The following is a 22568-nucleotide window of genomic DNA, read 5'->3' as shown; positions in this document are numbered from 1 at the left end:
GCTCAGCAAGATGGGTGATTGAGGGGAGGTTTGGCGTGCTGAGGGCAGGCCATGGCTGCCCAAAGCACGGTGGGCCTGCAGGACACTGCAGCTGGGTCGGCCTCTTCTCACAGGTAACTAGTGATAGGACTAGAGGGAATGGTCTCAAGTTGCACCAGGGGAGGTTCAGGGTGGAAATGAGGAGACATTTCTTCTCAGAAAGAGCAGTCAGGCACTGGGATGGGTTGCCCAGGGAGGTGGTGGAGTCAAGGAAAGGTTGGACGTGGTGCTTAGGGACATGGTTCAGTGGGTGATGGTGGTGGTAGGGGGATGGTTGGACCAGATCATCTTGAAGGGCTTTTCCAACCCTAATGGCTCTATGGTTCTATGAGGAGGTCAGGATGGGGGGTGAGAATTATAACCCTTTTTTATGATCCCTGTGGGAAAACAAACAAACAAACAAACAAACAAACAAGTATAACCTTTTTTTTTTTAATCCTTGGTAAAGGGGAGGCTGGGAACGAGGGTTGGAGACCTCGTCTACCCTCAGTCCTCCCCGCCAGGGGGCAGCACCGCCATTTCCGCGTCCCCATGCCCCTCGCAGACCATCGAGTCCTCCCTCCCCCGCTCCCCGCGCGGTCGCCATGGAGGGGTAGGGCGCCGCGCCAGCTCTTCCGCCTCCTCCCCGTCCCTTCGGCCCCGGCTCGCTGGCAGCGCATGCGCGCTGCGGGGCGTGGGGGGGGCACCTGAGGGCGAGGGGGCTCCGCCATGGCGGCCTCCATCATCCGCAGCCGGGCGGCGGCCGGGCTGAGGGGCAGCGGGCTCCGCGCCACCCTGGGCACCGCCACGGCCAAGGTAGCGGCGGAGGGGACGGGGACGGGGCCGGGAGGGCGGCAGCCGGGCCCTGGGGTGGCTCTGTGGCGGGGCTGGCAGCCCGGCTGCCCGCGCGTCCCCTCAGAGGCTCGCGTCCTTCTCGTTCGCCACAGGTTTCCCCCCCCCCCCTTGGTTGCTTTTTCCTCCCTCCCCGAGGCTTTTTGTCCCAGGTCGTTGGGTAAATCGGTTGGTAAATTTGCTTCCCCGCCGTCACCCTGCTCGGGCGGTGCCGGGGTAACCTCTCAGCTTCCTCTAAACGCCGTTTCTGCGAGCCGCCTGCTTTTATAACCCCTTAAAAAACGATTGGGACAAAACGGGGAGCGAGGCCGGCGTGAGTAACCCGCTGCGGGGCCCGCTTCTCCTTGCACACCCGGAGGAAGGTCGCCCCGAGCTCCCCTCTCGTGTTACGCCGAGTCCCCGCAGCCCGGCAGCGCCTCTCCCTCGGGTCGCCTGCCAAGGGAAGGAGCCGGCTGCGAGCTGAAGGAGTCCTCGGGGGTTAGACGGGCTGCCTCCAAATGCCACCGTGAGCTTTTCCTGGCGTTTTATGGGTCTGCTTAAAATCCAGTTTTCACAGCCCAGGCTCTTCGAAACGCCCAGGTATAGATGTATTTGCAAGGTACTTCTGCCGACGCTGCTTACTAAACAATCAAAAGCAAAATTTTGCTTGAACCTAGGTAATTTTTCTAGTCTTTTCACCTTGAACCTGTCAGTTACGTACATAGATTAGCTGTATTCAACGGATTTGCTGCTCTGTGTGCATAAAGTTAAGGTTTTATTCCCTTACATTGAAACATGCAAAATGCTGCCAAGGTTTTTTACTTCTGTGGTTGGAAGTTTTTTTTGTTATGAAGTACAATTACGTTACAAGCTACTCTTTGGAAATCGATGTTGTCATAAAGTGTATGAGTAGCTGTTCTTTTTAAAATGCTTTGTTTACGTAGTACTGCTTCTGATGTTTTACCATCAAAATTGGTTTCTCCTGGGACTGTGTTATAGAAGATAACTAGTCAGAAGTTCTTGGGGTCCTGTACATCAACTCTCCAGGAATCCGGACTCACTCCACATTGGAATTTCCTGGACTGAATATTAGGCATGTTGTCTTCTACCTAGCATTTGAAAAGTTATCTTTTGGCAACCCTCTGACTGGGGGTTGATATTTTTATCTAACTGGTTATGTCTAGTTTTCTCTAGTTTTTTTTGAAAATTAGCCTGTAGCAAATTTAATTCACTGTTTAAAACTGCTGAAGTTGGTGTTTCCGATGTCCCTCCTACCCAGAGCTTAGTTTTTAGTTTGGCAGAAGGAGACAGTCAACCAAAACTTTAGAATAAACCTTTTCTTTGTGCTTTTCTCTGTTCTCTTATACTTCCAGATTCACTTAAGGTTCTTTCCCCTGCAGATATATTCCTTAAAGTACTTAAATATGAGCTTATGCTATATGCTAAAAGGTATTTTAACCCTGCCAACCCTTGCCACAGCTAGCAGACTCCCCAGATCTTCCCCATTGTCCCCAGTAAAACCCCTCAAAACCTTATAACACGCCTGATATGAGTGGCTGATATGGAAGGTAATGTACAAGAAATATAGGATTAAGCGGTCAGATGTTTCCATTGATACACTTAACTGTACTTGTTTAATACATAGGCTTTTTCTTTAACCTAAGCAGCAGCTTTTTGTAATACAGTCATGTTCTTTTTCTTTTTTTCCTCTTTCTTTCCTTTTTTTTTTTTCGTTTTCTTTTTTTTCCTTCAGATACTTGGTGGAGGTCCAGGAATACTCAGTAATCATGGGTTTCAGGTGCAACAACAGCAACAGAGGAAGCTGTCACTACATGAATACTTGAGCATGGGACTGTTGCAGGAGGCTGGTATTTCTGTTCCACATGGAGTAGTTGCCCGGACACCAGACGAAGCTTACAAAATAGCAAAAGAAATAGGTATAACACTAAAGAGAACGTATACAATATAGGCATGGGATTGATACAAGGTGTAACTACTTTTTCTGTCTTTCCTGGTAAGACATTTCTTGGAGTTGTGAATATAGCTTCTCTTCAAGAGAGAGCCCTTCCTATGGAGCAGCTTTCTTGCAGATTTGAGACTTTGGAGCTGATGTTTTCCTAATATGAAATTTTCTAATGTTTAAGTGCATAAGCACACAGTGAAATCACTTAAGTGTCACTTATAATGATGCTCTGGGTTGTACATAGAGACTGGCTTATGAAGCTGAACTGTGTCCCTAAAACTGCAATGGGGAAGGACCTAACCCTACTTTCAGTGAAGGCTGTGGACATGTATTTCAGTCACCATCGTTCCCGTATCACAAATGCTGAAGATATTTTTCCTGAAACTTGTGAGTCTTGTTTGGAAGGAACGTATTTTGAGAGGATGTGGCAGGTATAAGTAGTATTAGTTTAGATTCATACAGCTACTGAGACTTCTTTGAGATGAGTAATAGGCTCTGTGTAAATCCTGGATTTGTTTTCACTCTCCATCCAGGTTAGAGGGAATCTTCTGTGAAGAGCTTCGTAGTTGGTTGTAGATGAGGCTTTTGTAGTCCAGAATCTCCTATAAAGCTGAAGATGCAATGGATGCTTACTTTTAGGCTGCAGGAGGGTTAAATCCTATTCCTTCGAGGACATGCTGTTCTGTCAGGATGCAGCTACTTCATATAGGAGGGGAGGACTTTGACGGCTTGTAGTTAGTGTTAAATTCCTGGCTTGTTGATGAAATAGCATTCGATCTCTTTTGCTTTTGCTTGAGTACGTGGTTAGAGTTGAGCTTTAATTTAGGACTTGATTCTACGGATTGATTTGCCACTTTGCCTACTATGCATCTCAGTAAAAATTTAATGTTTAATTTGGATATATTGTAGAAGTCTGCTATCATTTGCAGGATCAATGCTATTTTTAAGTTGAGAGGTTCACCCTCCCCCAAATATTTTAAGCTTTTCACACAATTTTAATTGATAAATTTGTAGTGACTTTTGAGGTTACGTGTTTTGTTACATTCATTTCTGTTTCATGCATAGATGTAATGCAAGAAATAACATCTGAAAAAAGAGCTATTTTTCCTAGAGCAAATTGTGCTGCTTTATGTAGAGAGGAATTAGAAAGCTTCAGATCTGATGTCCCAAAAATTAAAGTATTTTCTGCCTGTCATCTTTGTCTTGTTCCTATTAGAGAGTGACTGCTACACAATTGTAACATCGTCGTCAGGAAGGAAATGTCTTAAAACAATTCCTTTCCAATTATTCTGAGAACTGTTACCTAGTCCCTCAACTTCAGTGAGAACTGAGCCTTTGGAGTCACCTAAACCTCACAAGTAGGGCATAACCCTCTGCTTACATTAATATCTGCACAGAAGTCCAGCTACCGGCAAATAAGACGACCTTTGCCTGTCTTTTTTGACAGCTGGCGAGCTCACAGGTCAGGATTCCTTTATTTTGTTCCTTGTTCAGAGAGGAAGCCTGTAGCCAAGTAGGTATGTCTGTAGTTAATTGCTAGCTTATAGCTTGGGCTCGCCCACGTGGCTTCCCAGGTATGCCTGTTATCTGGCATATGTGACTCTGCAATTTCTTAGGGGTCAGGAGAATAAGGTTGTGAAGTGTATCAGTTAGCACCATTTAGTAAACAAGAATTAAGGAATTCAGAGCTTCTGGTTGTCAGTTGTGTACTTCCTTTAGGTTGGTGTATGTTTGGCACTGTGGCTTTGTTTGGTAGTAGAGATAAGAGGGGAAAGACCTAGGTTTTGGTCTTTCCTCAGGCATTGTCCGCAGCTCATTCTGAGTGTGGCAGACTATCCTTTGCTCCAGTGTTTTGGTTTTCTGTTATTGTAGCCATTCCCTCTGACTTTCATTTAGTACGTGCTTTAAAACCCCCAAATCTCTAGAGTGAAAAAACTCACTTTTTGTCCACCTGCTCATTGTGTGTTTTTGTTGTGTAAGAGTTGTCCCGGTAGATAGGGCATTCTTTTTTGCTTCTCTTTGTGTGTCAAACTTTTTTCAAGTGTTTGTCTAACCCATTCCAAAGATAGCTGGTGACACTGCTCGCTCTGTCTTTCTGGTGCGGATCCACGCGCTCCTGATAACCTTTAGTCAGAAATCTGCTCTCTGTCAACTTCAGCTTGGCACTGGATTTGTTTCCTTTTGCAGATACCTCACTCCAGTTAGAAATGGGTGACTTTTAATGGTAACTAGAGTTATTCCTACCCATTTAGAGCATAACAAATGCTCTATATTAACAGATTATCATAGTTTAGCTGTGTCTGTAGCTGAATCAGTCGTGAATACAACCCAAGCTTAACCATGCCAAGGGTTATTGTCACTGCAAGATAACTAGTATGTGGTAGAATCAAGCTGAGGCATACTAATGTTGCCATTTGTTGTAGAGCTGAATAAGCAGAGCACACTGTATATTCTTTAAATAACAGAAATAATGGATTTGTTAGAATTTTATTCTAAGCTATACTTAGCTTGAGGTCCGAAGTGAGCTGAAATGATCTGGCAGCCAGAAAGGTTGTTTATCCTCCTTCTGCCCAGCTTTTCTTGTACTGAATATATTTTTTTTTTCTGCTGATGACCAAAGTGTCCTAAATAGAGCAAATTGTTTACCCATATGTGAGATAATTCTGAAACGTATGTGGAATAAAATAGAGGATTTTAGATGCATTGTTTTCTAATATTTTTAAAGGAAACTGAGATGAAATTCGATGCTGCGGGCAACTTTTAAGCAATGATGCCAGATCACTTAACGGTTTGAATTTTAAGGAAAAAAAAAATCATTTTTTGTTGCTATTTTTCAAAATCTGATTTTTTTGCTGCAGGTGTTGAATTTCTTAAAGTGCTTTTTCAACTCAGATTTTTGTTCTGGCTGGACTCTGCAACCGTTTATTGCTTCTCTTTTTTCAGAATGATTTTTGTTGTGTCATAGGAAAGTTGGACGCTACTAAAGCATTGCTTTGCATGTAGCTTTTCCATCTGTTTTTCCCTCTGTGGAGAGTTATTGGGATTTATTACTTATCAAACAGCTTTTCCTTAGAAATTGCTTTCTATCCCACTTCAAGTGAATTGTTACCACGTACTGGTTCATGGAACTACATTCCTTCAGAGTAATTGCTAAGTAATTCAGACACTGGGAACAAGTTTGGGCCTCCTGTAAACATCACCGCTCACTTAATTTCCCCTAGTATTTCACTGCTTCCATTCAAGACCTCCACATCTCATTTGTGCCACTGAAAGGGCGTGTTTTATTCAGAGCTGAGAGGACTGGTATCTGATGCAGTCCTTAAAGTGTTTTTTTTTTTTAATCAGTAAAGTATTTTTAGTCGTCTGTGGGCTTTGCAATATGTGGCTGTTCATGAGAGTGTCTCAAATTTTGAAAAAGTGAGCAACTTCTGTTGTAGGGTATTGATCCAACACTGTAGTATGTCTTGACGACTGCCTCCGAGTTTAGTTTACTCTCAGCCTGTGTGTGCATCCCAGCTAACTGTTACTGGTGCTGCTTTAGGAGCTGATACGTGTGTCAAAAACATGACTAACACCTAAAGACTGTTCCTTGCAGAACGGGTGTCTCACCAGTGTGATAGCAGGTAGCACAGCAGAACACACTCCTTGTAACACGTAGTATTGCTCTTAGTTGACAGCACGTGTGAGAGTTTATGTATTGCAGTAATTGGAATTTTGATGCTTCCTAACACCTTCCTCTGGTAACAGTTTTTTGTGTGGAAGGGAGTGATGTATTGCATGCCCACGGAAAAACTTTCTTTTCTTTCGTGGAACATACGTATTTCCGTTCATGCTGATCTGAGAGGTGTGTCTTGAGGCAGCTTTGGTAGTGTTGGTTCCTGTGGTGTTGTAGGATTTTAAGGTAGTGAATCCCATGGCTTCATGTTCATGGCAAACTTTCAGATTTTAGTTTAATAAAGTAAGCTGTATGGAAGTGGAGGTGTTAAGAAACTGAGTGTATTACATTCCACTTACCCACACCAGAGTTACTGGAAGGAAGTTGGAAGCAGTAGAGTTTTCCCAGTTGCTGCTGTTATTAACTATAAAATTGCCATTGCAATTTGAGGTCTAGTTGGTGTCCTTATCAGTGTGGTTTATAAGGAATGATCTTTTTTGGTATGTTTTTTACAGAATGACTCAAGTGATTGGCAGGGCTGTATTCCTAATGACATTTCTCTGATTAACGGACGTTTCTTTTCAGAGCTTTAAGTTCTCTTCAGTATTTGTATTTTATTCTGCTGTCTATTGCTTAAACCTACAAAAAGTAATATATACATGTGGGTAGATCTAAAATAATTTTTTTGATCTCAGGCTTGATTTAGTCAGAAACTAAAGTCTAGTAAAACTGATGTATTTTAGGTTGTCTGTAGAGTCTGAAGCTCCAGAGAGTTATTCCTATGCTGTAGGACATGGATGATGTTCCAAGGTGGAAAACTTGTACAGAAATCCTCCAGGTGTTCAAATACAACTGCTCTAGTGGTCAGATTTGGTAAGAGTGCTAAGCAATTTTTTCAATTAGGATCCTAGTTACGTGGTCAAAGTCTGTAGATAACCAGCAGTTGTAGTCTAGAAACCAGTATTTTCTTGCTTTGTGGCAAGCACTTTTTGGCATCCAGAGCTTAGATTTTGCTTCGTCCTTTGCTTTCTTCTGTAGCACTTCACTCCTTTAAAGTTCTTATATCAGAGCACGCTGTTGATAGTACTTGAGTCATTCAAGTAACTCATCTAACCAGCAGGTTCAGATTTTGACTGCTGTATTTTAATTGCTTAAATTAAGCTACTGCCAAACCCGTCTTGCAAGTTGATGAAAAACTTGATGCAGTTGATTAATGTCAGGATCCATTCGTGTAGAAAATAATTTGTAGTAGGTGTGAAACATCTTGTTTGCTCTCCTGACTTAGGAAGATTTGGCACATAATTATTTCGATAATCAGACTTTTGCTTGCAGTGATTCCTCTAACTTGAATGTTTCCAAGGCTAAAAAAATGCAATTTTGAAGTTCTGTTGTAAGCAGCTATGCTTATTAACAAAACGTGGTATACTTTGAAGAGATTCTCTGCATGTGTTGGCAGAGTTAGATTTGGCATACTGTTTTATGAGACTTCACTGTTAATAACACATTATTGGTTACAAGCTTATCTTTTCCTTCCTTAATTCCGGTAAATACAACAAGATTGTCTGAACTTAGAAATTTTCGTATATCCATGCAACAAGAAAGGATTGCTTTGCCTTATAAATGGAGAGAGATTTAGCCTGGAACTAAAAACTTAAGTACAGAGTCACTGAGGCAAAGATTTGAATCTTTCTTTCCCAGGGTGAGTTTGCAGTTGAGAACTTGATTGTCACTTGTGTTATTAACCTATCACGGCCTCTTACTATTTTCCCTGTTTTGTCAGAACACGTTAGGCGTGTGTAATCATGAAGGTGTTCACGGTAAGTGGAAAGCAGTACTGCCACCACAGTGAATATTGGGCACAGAAGTGGCAAGGAAGATGATTTGACAAAAGTGAGAATGGAAACCTGTAAAGCAGAACGTTTTAATTAAGTTTGTCTGCTCTAATCATCAGACTTCCTACTTGCACAAAACTTCAGAGATAATAGAACAACAAGCCTTCTTGCCTATTAAGAAGCTTGTCATAAGATTGTGTTGTACTTAGATCATCAGTGCATGTATGCGTGGAGACAGGGACCTTTCTCCCAGTTGGACAGTGTAGGTTGTGGAATCAGAAGTTATTCCTTCCAATCAATAAATATCCGTATTGCTAGAAATAAAGATCAGGAAGTTTCCTGGCCGTGTCACTCTTTGCCACTGTCTAGTTAATAAACTAGTTGAAGATGTTGTCCTGAACAGATGCTGACTCAGTGTTTTACTGATTTCAGGCACCTGTTCTTCTAATAGGTGTCTACTCCAATTATTCTAAACATTTTCTGACTGTTTTCTGCTTACTTACGTATGGTTTTAGTGCTAACTGCTGTTAATACAGAAACACAGTTCTTACAAACACCAATTCTGAGTTTTGCACGTTGCTGCCATAGCTCGCTTGCCTCCACAGCTTTCTTCCCTGAGACCCTGGCTGTACCGAAGGCTTGTTGGTTTGTTCCAGCGCCTGATGTGCTCAGCAGTCCTCTGCTGTGGCAGAACCTCTGGCAGTGCTGTAGCTGCAACGCTACAGATGAGGTGTGTGGCTAAACATTTCCATCCTCAGTAGTTTTAGGGCCACTTTAAATAGGAGCAGTAGGAAAAACACGTTCACTGAACAACAGACTTTTTGCATGGCTCAGGTTAAGGTTTTCTTGGGATATCTTTACTTTTGTTTTAGAAACATCTGTGAAACTTAATTGCCTGTGAACATAGCTGGTTGAATAACCCTTGAAGTTTTATGTGCTGATGCAATCAAGAAGCTAGTTTGCTTGCAGTGGTACAGGAAAACAAATTATAAATAATGAATATTCTGCTCATGTAATGCCACAAATTGTTGCATGCTCTTTGTGAAGGATAGTCCAATGGCAGCTTTATGACCACAGTTGATGGTGAAAAGGTTAAAGTTGTTTCTTACAGGCTTTTTTCAGGTGTCTTTGTATGTTGCCATTCATACTACTTAAACTCTTGTAAGAAATACCCCTTGGGAGCAGGCCAGTGGTGCTCCTGTGTATGTTCTGTATGTGCTGCAGCCCAGTGTTCTGCCTCTTATGGTGCCAAAGGAACATGCTATTTAGGGAGATTGCGAGGCTATTTTCTATAGTCTGTGCTCTTCAGTTCCCCTCAGCATCCTTAATTCTTGTCCTCAGAATATTTGAGGGAACATCTCTGCTGGCTTCTTTTGGAATCTGTTCTTCCTTCGTGCCTACTGGCAGACTTTACTATCTCCTGTTAAAGAAACTCTTTTTTTCTTGCATCTTTTTAAAATTGACTTCCCTTGGTAGGTGGCATTTGTTTTCAGCTGGCAATGAGTGTGATACAAAATATTTATATATTTGTAGGTGCTTTTTCTTGCTCTGTCCCTCACCAGGTATGGCTAAGGACAGTAATCACATTCCTGCCTTGTTCTCCTTTCTTAGATTTAAAAAATGCCAAGCTCTTTCAGTCTTCCTGTAAGGGAAGCTTTTCATTTCAGTGATCATCCCAGTAACCAGTCTTTACAATTGAAAATTACTTTTATGATCATGCCTAGAGCTAAATATAATGTTCCACTTGAGGTCTTACCAGAGCTTTAGTTGGCATCTCTTTCTGACTTGTTCAGGTTCTGGTCTTCATTGCTAGGATGTAATTACTGCAAAGAAGGTGCCTGTGAGTAAATTTCACTTCACAGAGAAAGTTTTTCCCCCTGTTTGTTTTTTTTTTTTTTACTAACACTCAGAAATCATACTCGTCCAAATTCTTTTTTTATGTATGTACAAGATAAACGGTGTTCAAATGGAACTTTATTTTTAAGCTGGCATGTAGCTTTAATTTATCCATGAAGCAACTATGACCTTGTACGTGATGCATAATGTTTCTTAAAGCAAGCTAGATTTGTACTTAAAGTACTTGCATAGAAGTTGGTCTCATGAATAAAAAAGGCCACTACCTTGTTTCACATGCCCTCTATAAAGCACTACTTGATTGCCAGTACTCAATAGTTATAACAAAAAAAAAAAAGTCTTCAAGAGCAGAATTAGATATCAGTCCATGATAAATCAACATACACATGCATGTTTATAACCCTTAGGCTTCTTGTGCCAGAGAGCTTCGTATCAGTTGTTAAATTCAGAGACTGTTGTTAGGTAGAGAGTCAAGAAATAAATCCTACAAGTAGCTAGTTGGGAGTAGTAACTTGAGTACTCTTTGCTTATAGTAACTTGTGACATCATGCAGTCAGACAGTGTGCAGATTAAAACAGAAATCAGCACGATTTTTTGGTGTCTGATGTAATATTTTCAGTGTGCACAGGAGCCACTTTTGTTCAAGCGCAACAGTTTCTTTTATGCTCTTACCTGGCTTCCTTTTCACATCCAAGAAGTCAATTTGTTTTTTTTTTTGCCCAGAAAGACCAGAGTGGCTCAGCTAACTGTGGCATGAAAGAAGATGAGATGTGCCACACAAATGTGAATGGGGCAGCTCCTGCATCTTGCAGTCTAGCTGCTTTCTGCAGTGTATTCAGTATAATTGGAGTTGAATAATATCTCAGGTGGGGCTTTGTTTTTCTTCCTTTATCATCTTAAAGTTGCTTGATGACTCTTTTTTTTGTCTTTCAACGAGACTGCAGAATATCCAAGTTGATCATGACTCTATTCTCAGATTTTAAACCCAAGTGCATAGCCTGCCTTACTTACAGGAATATTTTGGAGAGGAATTTTAAAACAGTTTAAGGCAACTAAAAGACTTTGGCTGCTCTGAGAAAAATAGTGGATTTGCTTAGGCCTTTGACTTCTGCAGAGCACTCAAGCTTGTGCACCAGTGCTCTGCTGAATGGAAGCCATAGGGGACCTGCGAGTTAACTGGGGTAAGTGCCATAGCTGTATATCACTGCTGAGAAGATGATGATTATAGACATAAGGTATTTATACGTGATTGAGGAAAATCATGGATTGTTATGCCTCAGATGTTTGATGTCATTTTGTTAATAGTCTGGGAGATACTAACCATTTCTTACTGAGGGCTTAATCATCTGGGAGTCAAACACATTAAAAAAAAATCAGAATACTCAAAGAGGAAGGGTATTTTTTGAATACTAACTCACCAAGGTTTATTCACAGAACAGCCTAAAGCTGCAATTTATGGATTTTTGGAATAACCTTTGAGAGTTATGTTCCAGTCTTTTGATTCACGTCTGTGTTTTGCACACGGGGAGGAAGGGATAAAATGAAAACAGCCTTTATTATTCTAGCTGGGGTAATTCATTTTAGTAGTCACAGATGACAAGTTTTGGGTTTTCTTTCATTCCAGGTTCAAAGGATCTTGTGGTAAAAGCACAGGTTTTAGCTGGTGGTAGAGGAAAAGGAACTTTTGAAGGTGGCCTCAAAGGAGGAGTGAAAATAGTTTTTTCGTAAGTTCTTTCTAAATTATCCAACCAACTGGAAAAACTTCACTTTCATGTAATGAATTGAACCTGTTGCCTAGTTTAAAATTGATGTTTTAATGATTAACCTTAAAAATAACAGAAATTAGGTAAGATTTTCTTATGCTACTTCTGTTTTGCCAAGAGTCTTTGTCACATTCTGAGCTTCTTTTATTCTAGCCCAGAAGAAGCAAAAGATATCTCCTCCAAAATGATTGGAAAGAAGTTGTTTACCAAGCAGACAGGAGAGAAGGGCAGGATATGCAATCAAGTATTTATCTGTGAGCGCAGATATCCCAGGAGAGAATACTATTTTGCAATAACAATGGAAAGGTCGTTTCAAGTGAGTAATACTAGAAATAGAAGTCATCTAATTAAATTGTTATAGATGAATTTAAAAGAAGTACTGTTTGCTGTACTGGTCGCTTGCATTTGAAAATCAGAAAAATACATGAGCTAAATTATATTTCATAGTGTGTCTAGCTATATGATTGTCTTAGTGTTTTAAATGCTTTAAAAATGTTATGCTATGATTTGAATTTAAGGTATAATGAAAGAGTATTGGTAGCCTCATCTGAAGTTCAAAGTCATACGGTTGAAGGGGAGGTGGGTGGAACGAAGGGTCCTTTTCCTTTTGGTTTTAAAGTTTGCACTTATCTACCAGAGTTTAGTTTAAAGATACAGCTATGCATGTGCATGCACACGTGCGTGCTATTTGAGGGTGCTGGGAACAAGAGAAGTAAAAGTATTTTGGAAGAACCAATAGTTCTGGATAAATTAAGCATCTGTGTTCACCAGTGTGTCAAGGTTTCTAGGGATGCACAGGTGTGTCCCTCAATTTTGAGAGTGGTGGTAGCTTTCTTACACCAGTGCTCTTCAGGAACTGGTAAAAAAAAAAGTTGGGGATTTGAGGTCTGTCTTCACAGCTTTTAGGAAGATGAAAACTGTAGTCTCCTCGGCTTTCACATTCTGTATGTTTGGGTATGTAGTTTTTTTAGGCTAGAATACAAACCGAGTTACTGAGCTCTGTCAATGTATTACCTGACAGACTAGCGTTCCATTTAAGAAGAACGGAACGTGAATTGCTAAATAAAAAAGTCAGGGCAAAGTAGATCTTGGAACTTTTTCTTCTGAAGCTCTATAAAAGTGAGTTTGGTCTATCCAGATGCTTAAGAGTTTGTTAGAAATGTAGCTCTTGGTCATTTGAGGAGTACCTCTGGTTTGAGTATGAAATAATTTTCTGTGGAGGAAATTAGTCATCTTTTTATTGAAGAATTAGAAGGTTGATATTGTATTTGTTCCCGTCTCTTCATTTGTAGTGTTTCTGACAAGAAAGTATCTCTTGTGTTGGCTTTTAGTACAGTTCGGTGACCTGGGCACCTACATTCTATTGTACTGTACAAAAAGTTGGAAGATCCAAAATGTTACGGTATGCCTCCCAGACTCACCACAAGGTGGCATTAAAATACTTCAAATGGTTGGATTTTGTAATTGTAAAATTTCGTACTACCCAAACAAGCATCCTTATGGAAATAAGAAAAAATTACTGTAACTGATTAAAGCAGTTTGGGGAGAGAATTCAAATGTATTTTCCTGACTTGCTCTTGCATTTAAAAAAAAATAAATCTTACTGGATTATACTGAGCATAATTATGTGGATTATTGGTTTTTGATAGGGGTGTTGTTTGTTTTTACTGTTGACTTCTTAAGTCTTGCTTTTTGAAGTGCTTTTAATTGCTGTAAATAGTGTAGAAAGCTGATGAGGAGGAAATACCTTTCAAAGAAGCTGTGAAGGTTGACTGGCACACAGCATAGTATTTGATATTGCTGCAAACCCCTTCATTTAAAACAGGGAGGAAAGCTTTTAAAATGGTTGAAAGTGGAATATAATGTCTCGGGTATTATTCAGCGATGGGGGCAAGACTTCTGATGTCCCAGAACTGTTCACTTTGGTCAGTTCTCTGGAATGCTAAGTTATTTTTGTGAAGTGTTTGTAGCTACCTGACTGTTCATGATATGAATATCCAGGAGTACTCTTTATGTTGAACCTTGCTATTTGATGTAGGATAATTCACTGTCTGCACATTTCCATTTGGAAGGATGGTGATGGGAGGGGAGTAGCGTGGTTATTAAGTACGTTCTCTGAACCAGCATCTTGTTTTCAGTAATTAACTGTCAGCAGATAGAAGGCTTTTTAATGTTTAAGACCTGTGCTAATAGGCAATGCTTACGCCAGCTGTCATAACACATTCATGGATGGTGATAAGGGAAGTTAGTTGACATTGTATGAGTGTGTGTCTTTGGAGTAAACAGGAGGACTGTTGCCACAGGGAGAGATTTCTAGGTGTCATTGTGGTGAGTCCTTGATGTTTTCCTTGAGATTTAGCAGAGAAAAACAACAACAAAGCAGAGAAGCTTCTACAAATGTTACGAATTCCATTTTCTTAGTTTCTTGTATTATTGAATAATTGAGTACTGTTTTCTCAGCGCTCCTTGACTTATTTTCATTGGTGGCTATCGTTACTGAGCTCTGTGGTCCTACTGAACAGGAATCGTTTACCATAATTTTTCACTAGATTCTGCAGATCTAGATTTGTCCTTGGAGTTGGAGTATGCCAGGCACTCATTTATTCATTCTGCCATTCGATGTGTGTTTGTGTAGGGGTGAGTGGAGAAGGGGGAGAGAAGGCTGTTCTTTCTCTGGTGACAACCTAGAACATAAGATGCATGGAATTACTAAGTTGAATCTTTATTAAAATTTAGTATGTCTGTGTTAATTGCTCTGTTGCTGTGGTATATACAAAGAAAAGTTTTCCATGTTAAAAGAAATTGGGCTCAAGACACACCTTACAATTTGGAAAGTATTATTAAAAATTGTTTATACAGAGGTACTGAATGGAAAAGACAGTAGCATTCTTTTCAGTAAAAGCATGCATGTAAAATGCCCAAATCCAAATATTTCCAGCTGACAACAGGGTTTCATTGTTGTGAAGTCCATTATGGGAAGAACTAACTTTCAATTGTGTGGTATAAAATTATTTACACTTTTTTTTTTCCTTTTCCTTTTCTAGGGTCCCGTGCTGATAGGCAGTTCTCAGGGTGGCGTTAATATTGAAGATGTTGCTGCAGAGAATCCTGATGCGATAATTAAGGAACCCATTGATATAGTAGAAGGCATAAAAAAGGAGCAAGCTGTTAGGGTAATTGTTAATGTGGAAAAGTACACATTAGTGAGGATGGGAGTGTTGTTTCTAAATTTTGTGAAGCGTACATGCGTTCAGCCTGCTGAGTTGTTTTAAACCATTTTGAAACAGATTTGAAGGAGTTATTTAAGTATTTTCACTTTGATAGCTAATGTAAATCCAACTCTGCACGGCAGTGCTTTATATAGCTGTGTAAAAGCATACAATGACAACTTTTTACTGGCTCTTTTAGGATAAGTGCAGTGTTTTATATCAAAACAAATCTTCAAACCTGAGAGTTACTTCTTTCCTGGAAGACAGGAGAGGTTCTACATCTACATATTCAGTGATACTGAAATAATAGTTAGCGGGAGCTTCCTAGTTTGTAACTGTAAATAAAAAAATCAACATCAGTTAGCTGATAACCCATCTTTTACTTTCAGCTAGCCCAAAAAATGGGATTTCCTCCTAATCTAGTGGATGAAGCGGCTGAAAACATGATCAAATTATATGATCTCTTTCTGAAATACGATGCTACCATGATAGAAATAAATCCTATGGTTGAAGATGCATCAGGAGTTGGTAATGTTTCTTCTATTCATATTCTTCTTGTAACAGCTTGGCATTTTTGTAAATCTGAGTTAGTTTGCAATGAGTTTCAGCTAAAACTGTAGCAGGAGGTCTGGGCATTTACGTGGTGTGTTGAAAAGCAGATTTAATAAAACATAAATCTGAGAATCTAAGCAGAGTACATACCTGTTTTTCGTTGCTCTGTATGATTGCAAGTCTGATGTAGCATGCTTTAACATGTCTGTGTAGCATTTGAGGTATTATTCTAGTAGTAACGATGTAAAATGACTTTCTTTTTAACTGTTCTTTCCCTTCAGTGATGTGTATGGATGCCAAGATAAATTTTGACAGTAATTCAGCCTATCGTCAGAAGAAAATCTTCGATATGCAAGACTGGACACAGGAAGATCAAAGAGACAGGGACGCTGCAAAAGCAGATCTCAACTACATAGGATTGGATGGAAACATAGGCTGTTTAGGTATGTTCTAATAATGAGCTTTAAATGATCTAGTGGATTTAAAAAGTGACTTCCTAAATGTTATTTTTATTCTCTTACAGTCAACGGTGCTGGTTTAGCTATGGCCACAATGGATATAATTAAACTTCACGGTGGGACTCCAGCAAACTTCCTTGATGTTGGTGGTGGTGCTACGGTGCAGCAAGTGACAGAAGCCTTTAAGCTTATTACCTCTGATAAAAAGGTGAGGGAAGACTTGGCATTTTAAGGGACTATAGAGGGGCAAAACAGGCTGTGCTTTGAAATACAACCCTTAGTGCATGTTCTGCAGAAAGCACGTTTTTGTAAGCATAAAATTAAAAAGGGAAGAAAATTGAGGTGTTAGTGAAATCTTGGTGCAAACGGAGGTCTGTAAACCTGTTGAAGTTTCTTCTCTTTTTTAAAAATAGATTCTTTGGCTTAGTACTGAGTAAGCAGTTTTGCGTCCTCTGGTTGAAATTACAGCTGTATTTGAATCTTTCCAGAGATTCTATGAGAGTCAAACTGCCCACGCCTGCTGTTTAAACAGAAACCAGTATTCAGATGGATTTCCATTTTGTTTCTTTCTTTTGTGCTAGTTTTGCAGCTGTTTTGCACATAGAGTTGTAGAGATAAATATTCTTTGTGCTGTGCACAGACAAGTTTCTAAGATATTAATTCTATGGAACGTAAGATAAAATAACTTTGTAATGGATTTGGAAGGGCATTAATACTTTATCCTATCCAAAGTTTCTCAGAGGTGTTTGAACATGATTAAGAAAATAAATTGGCTGAAACCAGAGAAGGAACTTTACTGTCCTAGAAAGACAGTGTGAAGACTGACTTGTTACTCTACATGGGGTTGATTCAGTGTGATTCAGTGGGAACTGGATGGCAGTTTAGGACTTTAAAAAAAAAAAAAAAAAAGAAAAAAAGAAAAAGGTACAGAACAACAAAAAAAACCACCCAAGAACGAGGTAACCAGAAAAGGTGGGAGTTCATTGCGGGTTCTGGTATCCTACTTTTGCACCAGAATTTAATGCACCACTTGATCCTTCTTTGAAAAGGGACAGAAACAAACAGAGAATTGTCTTACAGAAGAACTTAGTCTCTTTCCCTTTGGAAAGATATTTGATAACAAATATAGAATCTGACACATTCTCCTAGAGTGTTCTGACTTAACCTGTTTTCAGTAAACTGAGGAAAAAGTGAGGGATATAGGCACAGAGCATCTGAGTTAAGGAGAGAGAAAAGGAGGAGAAACTAGAAAAAGCTGGGGGGGGAGGGATGTCGATCAGGGACAAGTTCTTGCAATGCCAATTCTCTGCTGATGCATAGACAAAGGCTTTCCAAAACTGCTTATTAATATTTCTTCATTCCTGCCTTCCTTCAGCTGCTTGCTGTTTAATTTAAGAAAAAAAGCAAAGGTAGCTGGGGAATTCCTGGTTCCTGCTGGTGGCATGGAGTGCAGCCTGGCTGGGTCCTGTTCAGGGGGTGTTTGGACAGCCTTCGGGGGTTCCAGTCTAGGTTACTTCAGTCCATTAGTAGCAGGAGCAAGAACAATATCATATAGATGAGCTAGTCTAATTGCAGGATAATGAGAACCAAACTACTGTTTATTACTAGCTGCACATTAACATATTGTTCTAAGTTTATTTTGTCCTCCAAGGCTGTCTTCTGACCATTTTTTTTTTTCTTTTCCATCTTTCACCATTGACTGCAATCTTTTCAGCAATTCTTTCTGCTGCTTCAGTAGAAGTCTTTCACTTAACCTCAGGCTTAGTCCTTCTGAATAAAATATACTTCAGATACCCTACCTCTATATAGGCTAGCTTTTAAGTAAACTGTATAAACAGTGCGTGATTTTTAAAAATTTTCTGTGTTTTTCAGTGTGGTTTCTTCAGCACACTGAGGTATTAGTGTGGGAAATACCTGTGCTGGGGTATTGTTAGAAATGGAAAAAGACAGTTGGAAAAATTAAGTACTTAGATGAAACCTCAGTAACAAAAGTAACAAAAGTATTTTGTTTGATTTGCCTGAAGAAAAAATGTCCCTCTTTATCAATCTTGCTCTGAAGTCATGCTTGAATATTCTGAAGTAATGTACGGTGGTGAGTTTATACAGAAAATATTTGTTTTCTCAAGTAGTTACGTGGCATACATGCTAGAAGTCAGAGAAACAGCTGTTGTCCGCAACTTTTGCTGGACTGAAGGATAACGTGGAAATTTCCTGGGTCAGGCATTTTTGAAATAGCATTTTCCTGAATTAACTGTATTTCATGAAGTAAAGTTTGTGACTTCACAGAGCTGGGCTTTTGTTGCCGATGTTCTCTAGAACGCAAATACTCCTTTTCTTGAGCCTAGTCCCTTACTACACTTAACAGAGCTTGAATTTTCCCTTGGTTGAAAGGCTGTGTTAGTTGATACGCTTCTGGCCATTTTTAATATGAGTATTGTTATTGATTCTGCAGGTACTGGCTATTCTGGTAAATATTTTTGGTGGCATTATGCGATGCGATGTGATAGCACAAGGTATTGTTATGGCAGTGAAGGATTTGGACCTAAAAATACCTATTGTGGTACGATTGCAAGGTGAGTGTGTTTCAGTACATAAGTATCTTTCTGTCCGTACTGACAAATGTTCTTGAGCTTCTATATTACTTAGCAAGCATATATTGTGTAGTAAGCTGAAGACTATGGAAAAATGAGGCAAGCTTAGAATTTAGATGGTGAGGACTGGCCAGTTAATAAAAAGAGATTTTCTGCTTGTATAACTTCTAAAGTAGTTGTCTTCCAGGTTTATCCACTAGCTTAATTTTGGAACAGGTTTCTTAGAAAATATGAGCATACTCTGGAAATAGTAGTGCACTATTCAATAAGAGTTGCATTTTGTCTGTTTCTTAAGGTACACGAGTTGATGATGCCAAAGCTTTAATAACAGCAAGTGGCCTCAAAATCCTTGCATGTGATGACTTGGATGAAGCTGCTAAAATGGTAAGAGAGCTGCTTATGAATATCCTTCTCAGTATCTGTTAGATAATGTTGAAAAGTTCAAACTCCTTTCAGTGAACTAAAGGTAGCCTAGGATAAATCAGTGCTAGTTATTATCAGGGCTGCAAGTGGATGTGTTACAAATTAGTAAGGTTATATTTTGCAAGAACAGCTGTGATGTCAGGAGCTATTAGGCCCCCAAAGTTTCAGTATTTGGACTTTTTTTCCTGAAAAGCATTTTTTTTAAAAAAGTTTGAAAAATAAAGCAGGTAAATGATCAGGTCAGTCACCTCCCTTGGCAGAGAAATGTCTAAGAGCTTAGCTTTATTAATTAAAATGAAATACTTAAATTAAGATAGCTGAAAAATGTAATACTTCATTTGATATAACACTGTATTTCAATGTGTGTGATTAAAACCAAACATAGTTGAGCGCCCTGTTGCTTCATAAAGTAATTAGGTATTCAGACAGGTTGGTTATGATTTTTGCTTCTTGGGGTTGAAGCTTCTGAAGCTTGGGATTGTTTGGAGTAAGAACTTGCTGAGCCTAACAGCGCAGCCCTCTGTTTTATGGGATAGTGTTGAGTCCTGTTTGGTTAAAAAGCTTTGATTTGGTCCTTGGAAATCTTCCCTAGGAGTACATAAGGGTTCTTAAACTGCATTTCATCTATATAATGCATATTTTTTAAAGCTGACGACGTTCTGTTAGTTGAAACACAGAACCATTCAAATGTTGGAATTGGTTTTGTAACCTTAAATTATCTGTGTGGAGAAGCACTTTTTGAGAGGGTTCCATTTGTTTGTGTATATTGCCCTTAGATAATTCCTTAAACAGGTTTATGTAAGATGATGCAATGGGTGGGATAAACAAATGCATGAGGATGGATCAGTGCAACGAGCTGAGCATTCAAAGCAGTAATTGTAACCAATGATGTTAAAAGTGTGTGTGTGTATACGTTTTTTTTCCATCTAAATGTTCACTAGCTGTCTGTAAATGATTCTGGCCAACTAGGATTTTAGATGAGTTTGAAGTTAGTTAGTGTGGACAAGAAAACAAACAACAAATGTGTAGCAACAGTGAACATGAAGAATTTTAATCTTCAAAAAACAAGAGGGTGTAATTCCTAGGCAGGAATTAATTCATAGAGGTTATGCAAGAGAAGTTTAGGCTCCTAAGGTATCAAAGTATGATCCAGAAATGCCTGCAACAAAAACATACAGGAGGAAAAGCCTCTGGATACATAAAATCTCTTGTGAGTGGGATGCCAGTGCTCTCCCTTCCCCCTCCCAATCCAAAAGAAGGTGGTATGTAAAGTTTAAAACTTTAAACGCTACTTTAAAAGTAGTGTTTTAGTATGATATTTATTTGGTTGTAAATAAGAGCCAGACATTGTTTAATCATGAGATCTTCTCCTAGAGATTTGACTGATCTTTCAGTTAGAAGTGGTTAAGAAGCACTAGGCTAAATCAATTTACACACAATCTTCACATTATTCTCTGGCACTGCTTTATTTAAAGAGATTGTTCCAACTCACTCAAGGTAGAAATGTTTTGCAATTAAATCTTTGTTTTCTTTTTCAGGTGGTGAAACTCTCTGAAATTGTAACCTTAGCAAAACAAGCTCAGGTGGATGTTAAATTTCAGTTGCCGATTTGATCTGAGAAATGTCATGCCAGTGTCTAGTATGTTCTCTGAAATACTGTGTTCTGTGGGATATTTTTCTTTTTTTGTGTGGAGGTTTCGATTGTTTGACAGGCGCACAAACTGAAGTACCTGGTCTTTAATGTTAACATTCAGAGTGGGCAGAGTTCTTGTAAAAGTGTGTATTGCTGATATTTAGTCCTTCTTAGTTGTTCTCAAACCTCCAGCTTCTGCTGCAGAATGTCACTTGCAACACACTTTTGCATTGTCCAAAGTAAAGCTTCTGGTTGAAAGATAATAATTATGAATAAATTCTAAAGTTACTTTTCTTGTAAATTTGTATTAGCCTTGGTTAAAAATAAATATGACTAGATTATCTAGTTGTCCATGCGGAGAAATGTATTGAAACGGTATTTTATATCGGAGACAGTTGTACTTAGTGGTGTAATGGACTTGAGCAAACAAATCATTATTTATGAACAGGTGCATTTGAGCTTGATCAGAAACATTTTTAGAAGTGCTTCACTGAAGTGGCTGGTTACTCTTCTGGACAACGTGTTTAATCACTACAAAGTATACTGTAGCACTTAGATTTTCACGATTTCAGGTCTTTACAAAAAAAAAAGCATTGTGTAGTTTTATATATGAACAAGCATTTACCAAATTTCAAGGAGATGAAATATATAGAGAATTAGAATGTCTATTGTACATTGCTGATAAAATTGTACATGAATAAAATGTCTCCCAAAACTTCTACTGTCTTTCTTTTTTTCATCCTTTTGATCAGTTGCATAAACTCATGGATTAGACCATGATTTAGAGGTAGCAAGCCTAAAAGTTTTTAGAAATAAATTTATAATAGCACATAATGCAATTCAAAGGGAAAAAAGAGCATGTGTTAAAATTGTGAACTTACTAGGAACTAGTTTTTGTCATCTTAAAATGCTGTTGATTTTGACATTGTATACAAATGAAACTTGTCTGGTGATACATTTACCACTCATTTAATATTGAGTTTGGAAACTGTTATTCATTTTTTGATTGTTTTTTTGTAGACTGTTGTTCAAACAACATTTTCTTGGCTAAGGACAGAATGTTTTTATCAGGAAATAATGAACTTGTTTACTGTGAGATTTCAAAATGGGAAATCCTTTATAATACAGATGGAGAAACTCTTTTTACCAAGGTCTGTAGTGACAGGACAAAGGCAGTTGTTTTGAAGTGAAGGAGGGTAGGTTTAGACTGGATATGAGGAAGAAGCTCTTTACTATGAGAGTGGTGAGAAACTGGAACAGTTTGGCCAGAGAAGTTGTGGATGTCCTATCATCAGGAGTGTTTAGAGTTGCATTGGCTGGGGCTTTGAGCAACCTGGTCTAGTGGGAGGCGTTTCTGCCCATGGCAGGGGGATTGGAATTAGATGGTCTTATAAGGTCCCTTCCAACCCAAACCATTCTGTGGTTCCTTCTATGATAAGCATGAACTGAAGACTTAAAAGGGATATATGAAATGTGGAGAAACAATCATACTCAGTTTTGAGGTAGGGCAATATGAAACTTCTGTGTTTTATTTCAGTAGCTTTTTGGCAATAGTAAAGAAAATTAGCAGAAGTTAAGTTCATTCTGAATTTAAACTGGATTATTTTTGATCCTAGTTGGTCATTCACAACAGATACTGTGTGCTCTCAATCCGGCATGCTAAACTGGCATTGTAGGTATGCACGGAGTTGCTTTTATTCAATGGCCTTGAATGGATTTGTAGAGAACTAGTTTGAGTAGACTTGTTAATCACTGAATAATTTAGAGACTGCAATTCATTTCTAGT

General features: G+C 39.2%; 1 protein-coding gene across 1 annotated transcript; it reads left to right on the top strand.

Moving 5' to 3' along the window:
• Positions 1–634: 634 nt before the first annotated feature.
• SUCLA2 (succinate-CoA ligase ADP-forming subunit beta) lies at positions 635–21501 on the top strand. The gene is made up of 11 exons (XM_048046596.2): positions 635–834; positions 2603–2786; positions 11778–11877; positions 12070–12232; positions 14961–15089; positions 15515–15653; positions 15959–16120; positions 16201–16343; positions 18588–18708; positions 19022–19110; positions 20688–21501. Exons 1-11 carry the CDS (start codon positions 748–750, stop codon positions 20760–20762), a joined length of 1392 nt encoding a protein of 463 aa, XP_047902553.1. The 5' UTR covers positions 635–747; the 3' UTR covers positions 20763–21501.
• The last annotated feature ends 1067 nt before the right edge of the window (positions 21502–22568 follow it).

The sequence above is a fragment of the Anser cygnoides genome, chromosome 1, assembly GCF_040182565.1.
Source record: "Anser cygnoides isolate HZ-2024a breed goose chromosome 1, Taihu_goose_T2T_genome, whole genome shotgun sequence".
Lineage (NCBI taxonomy): Eukaryota > Metazoa > Chordata > Aves > Anseriformes > Anatidae > Anser > Anser cygnoides.
The sequence above is the reverse complement of the archived record's forward strand: the minus strand, read 5'-3'. Positions and strand labels throughout refer to the sequence as shown.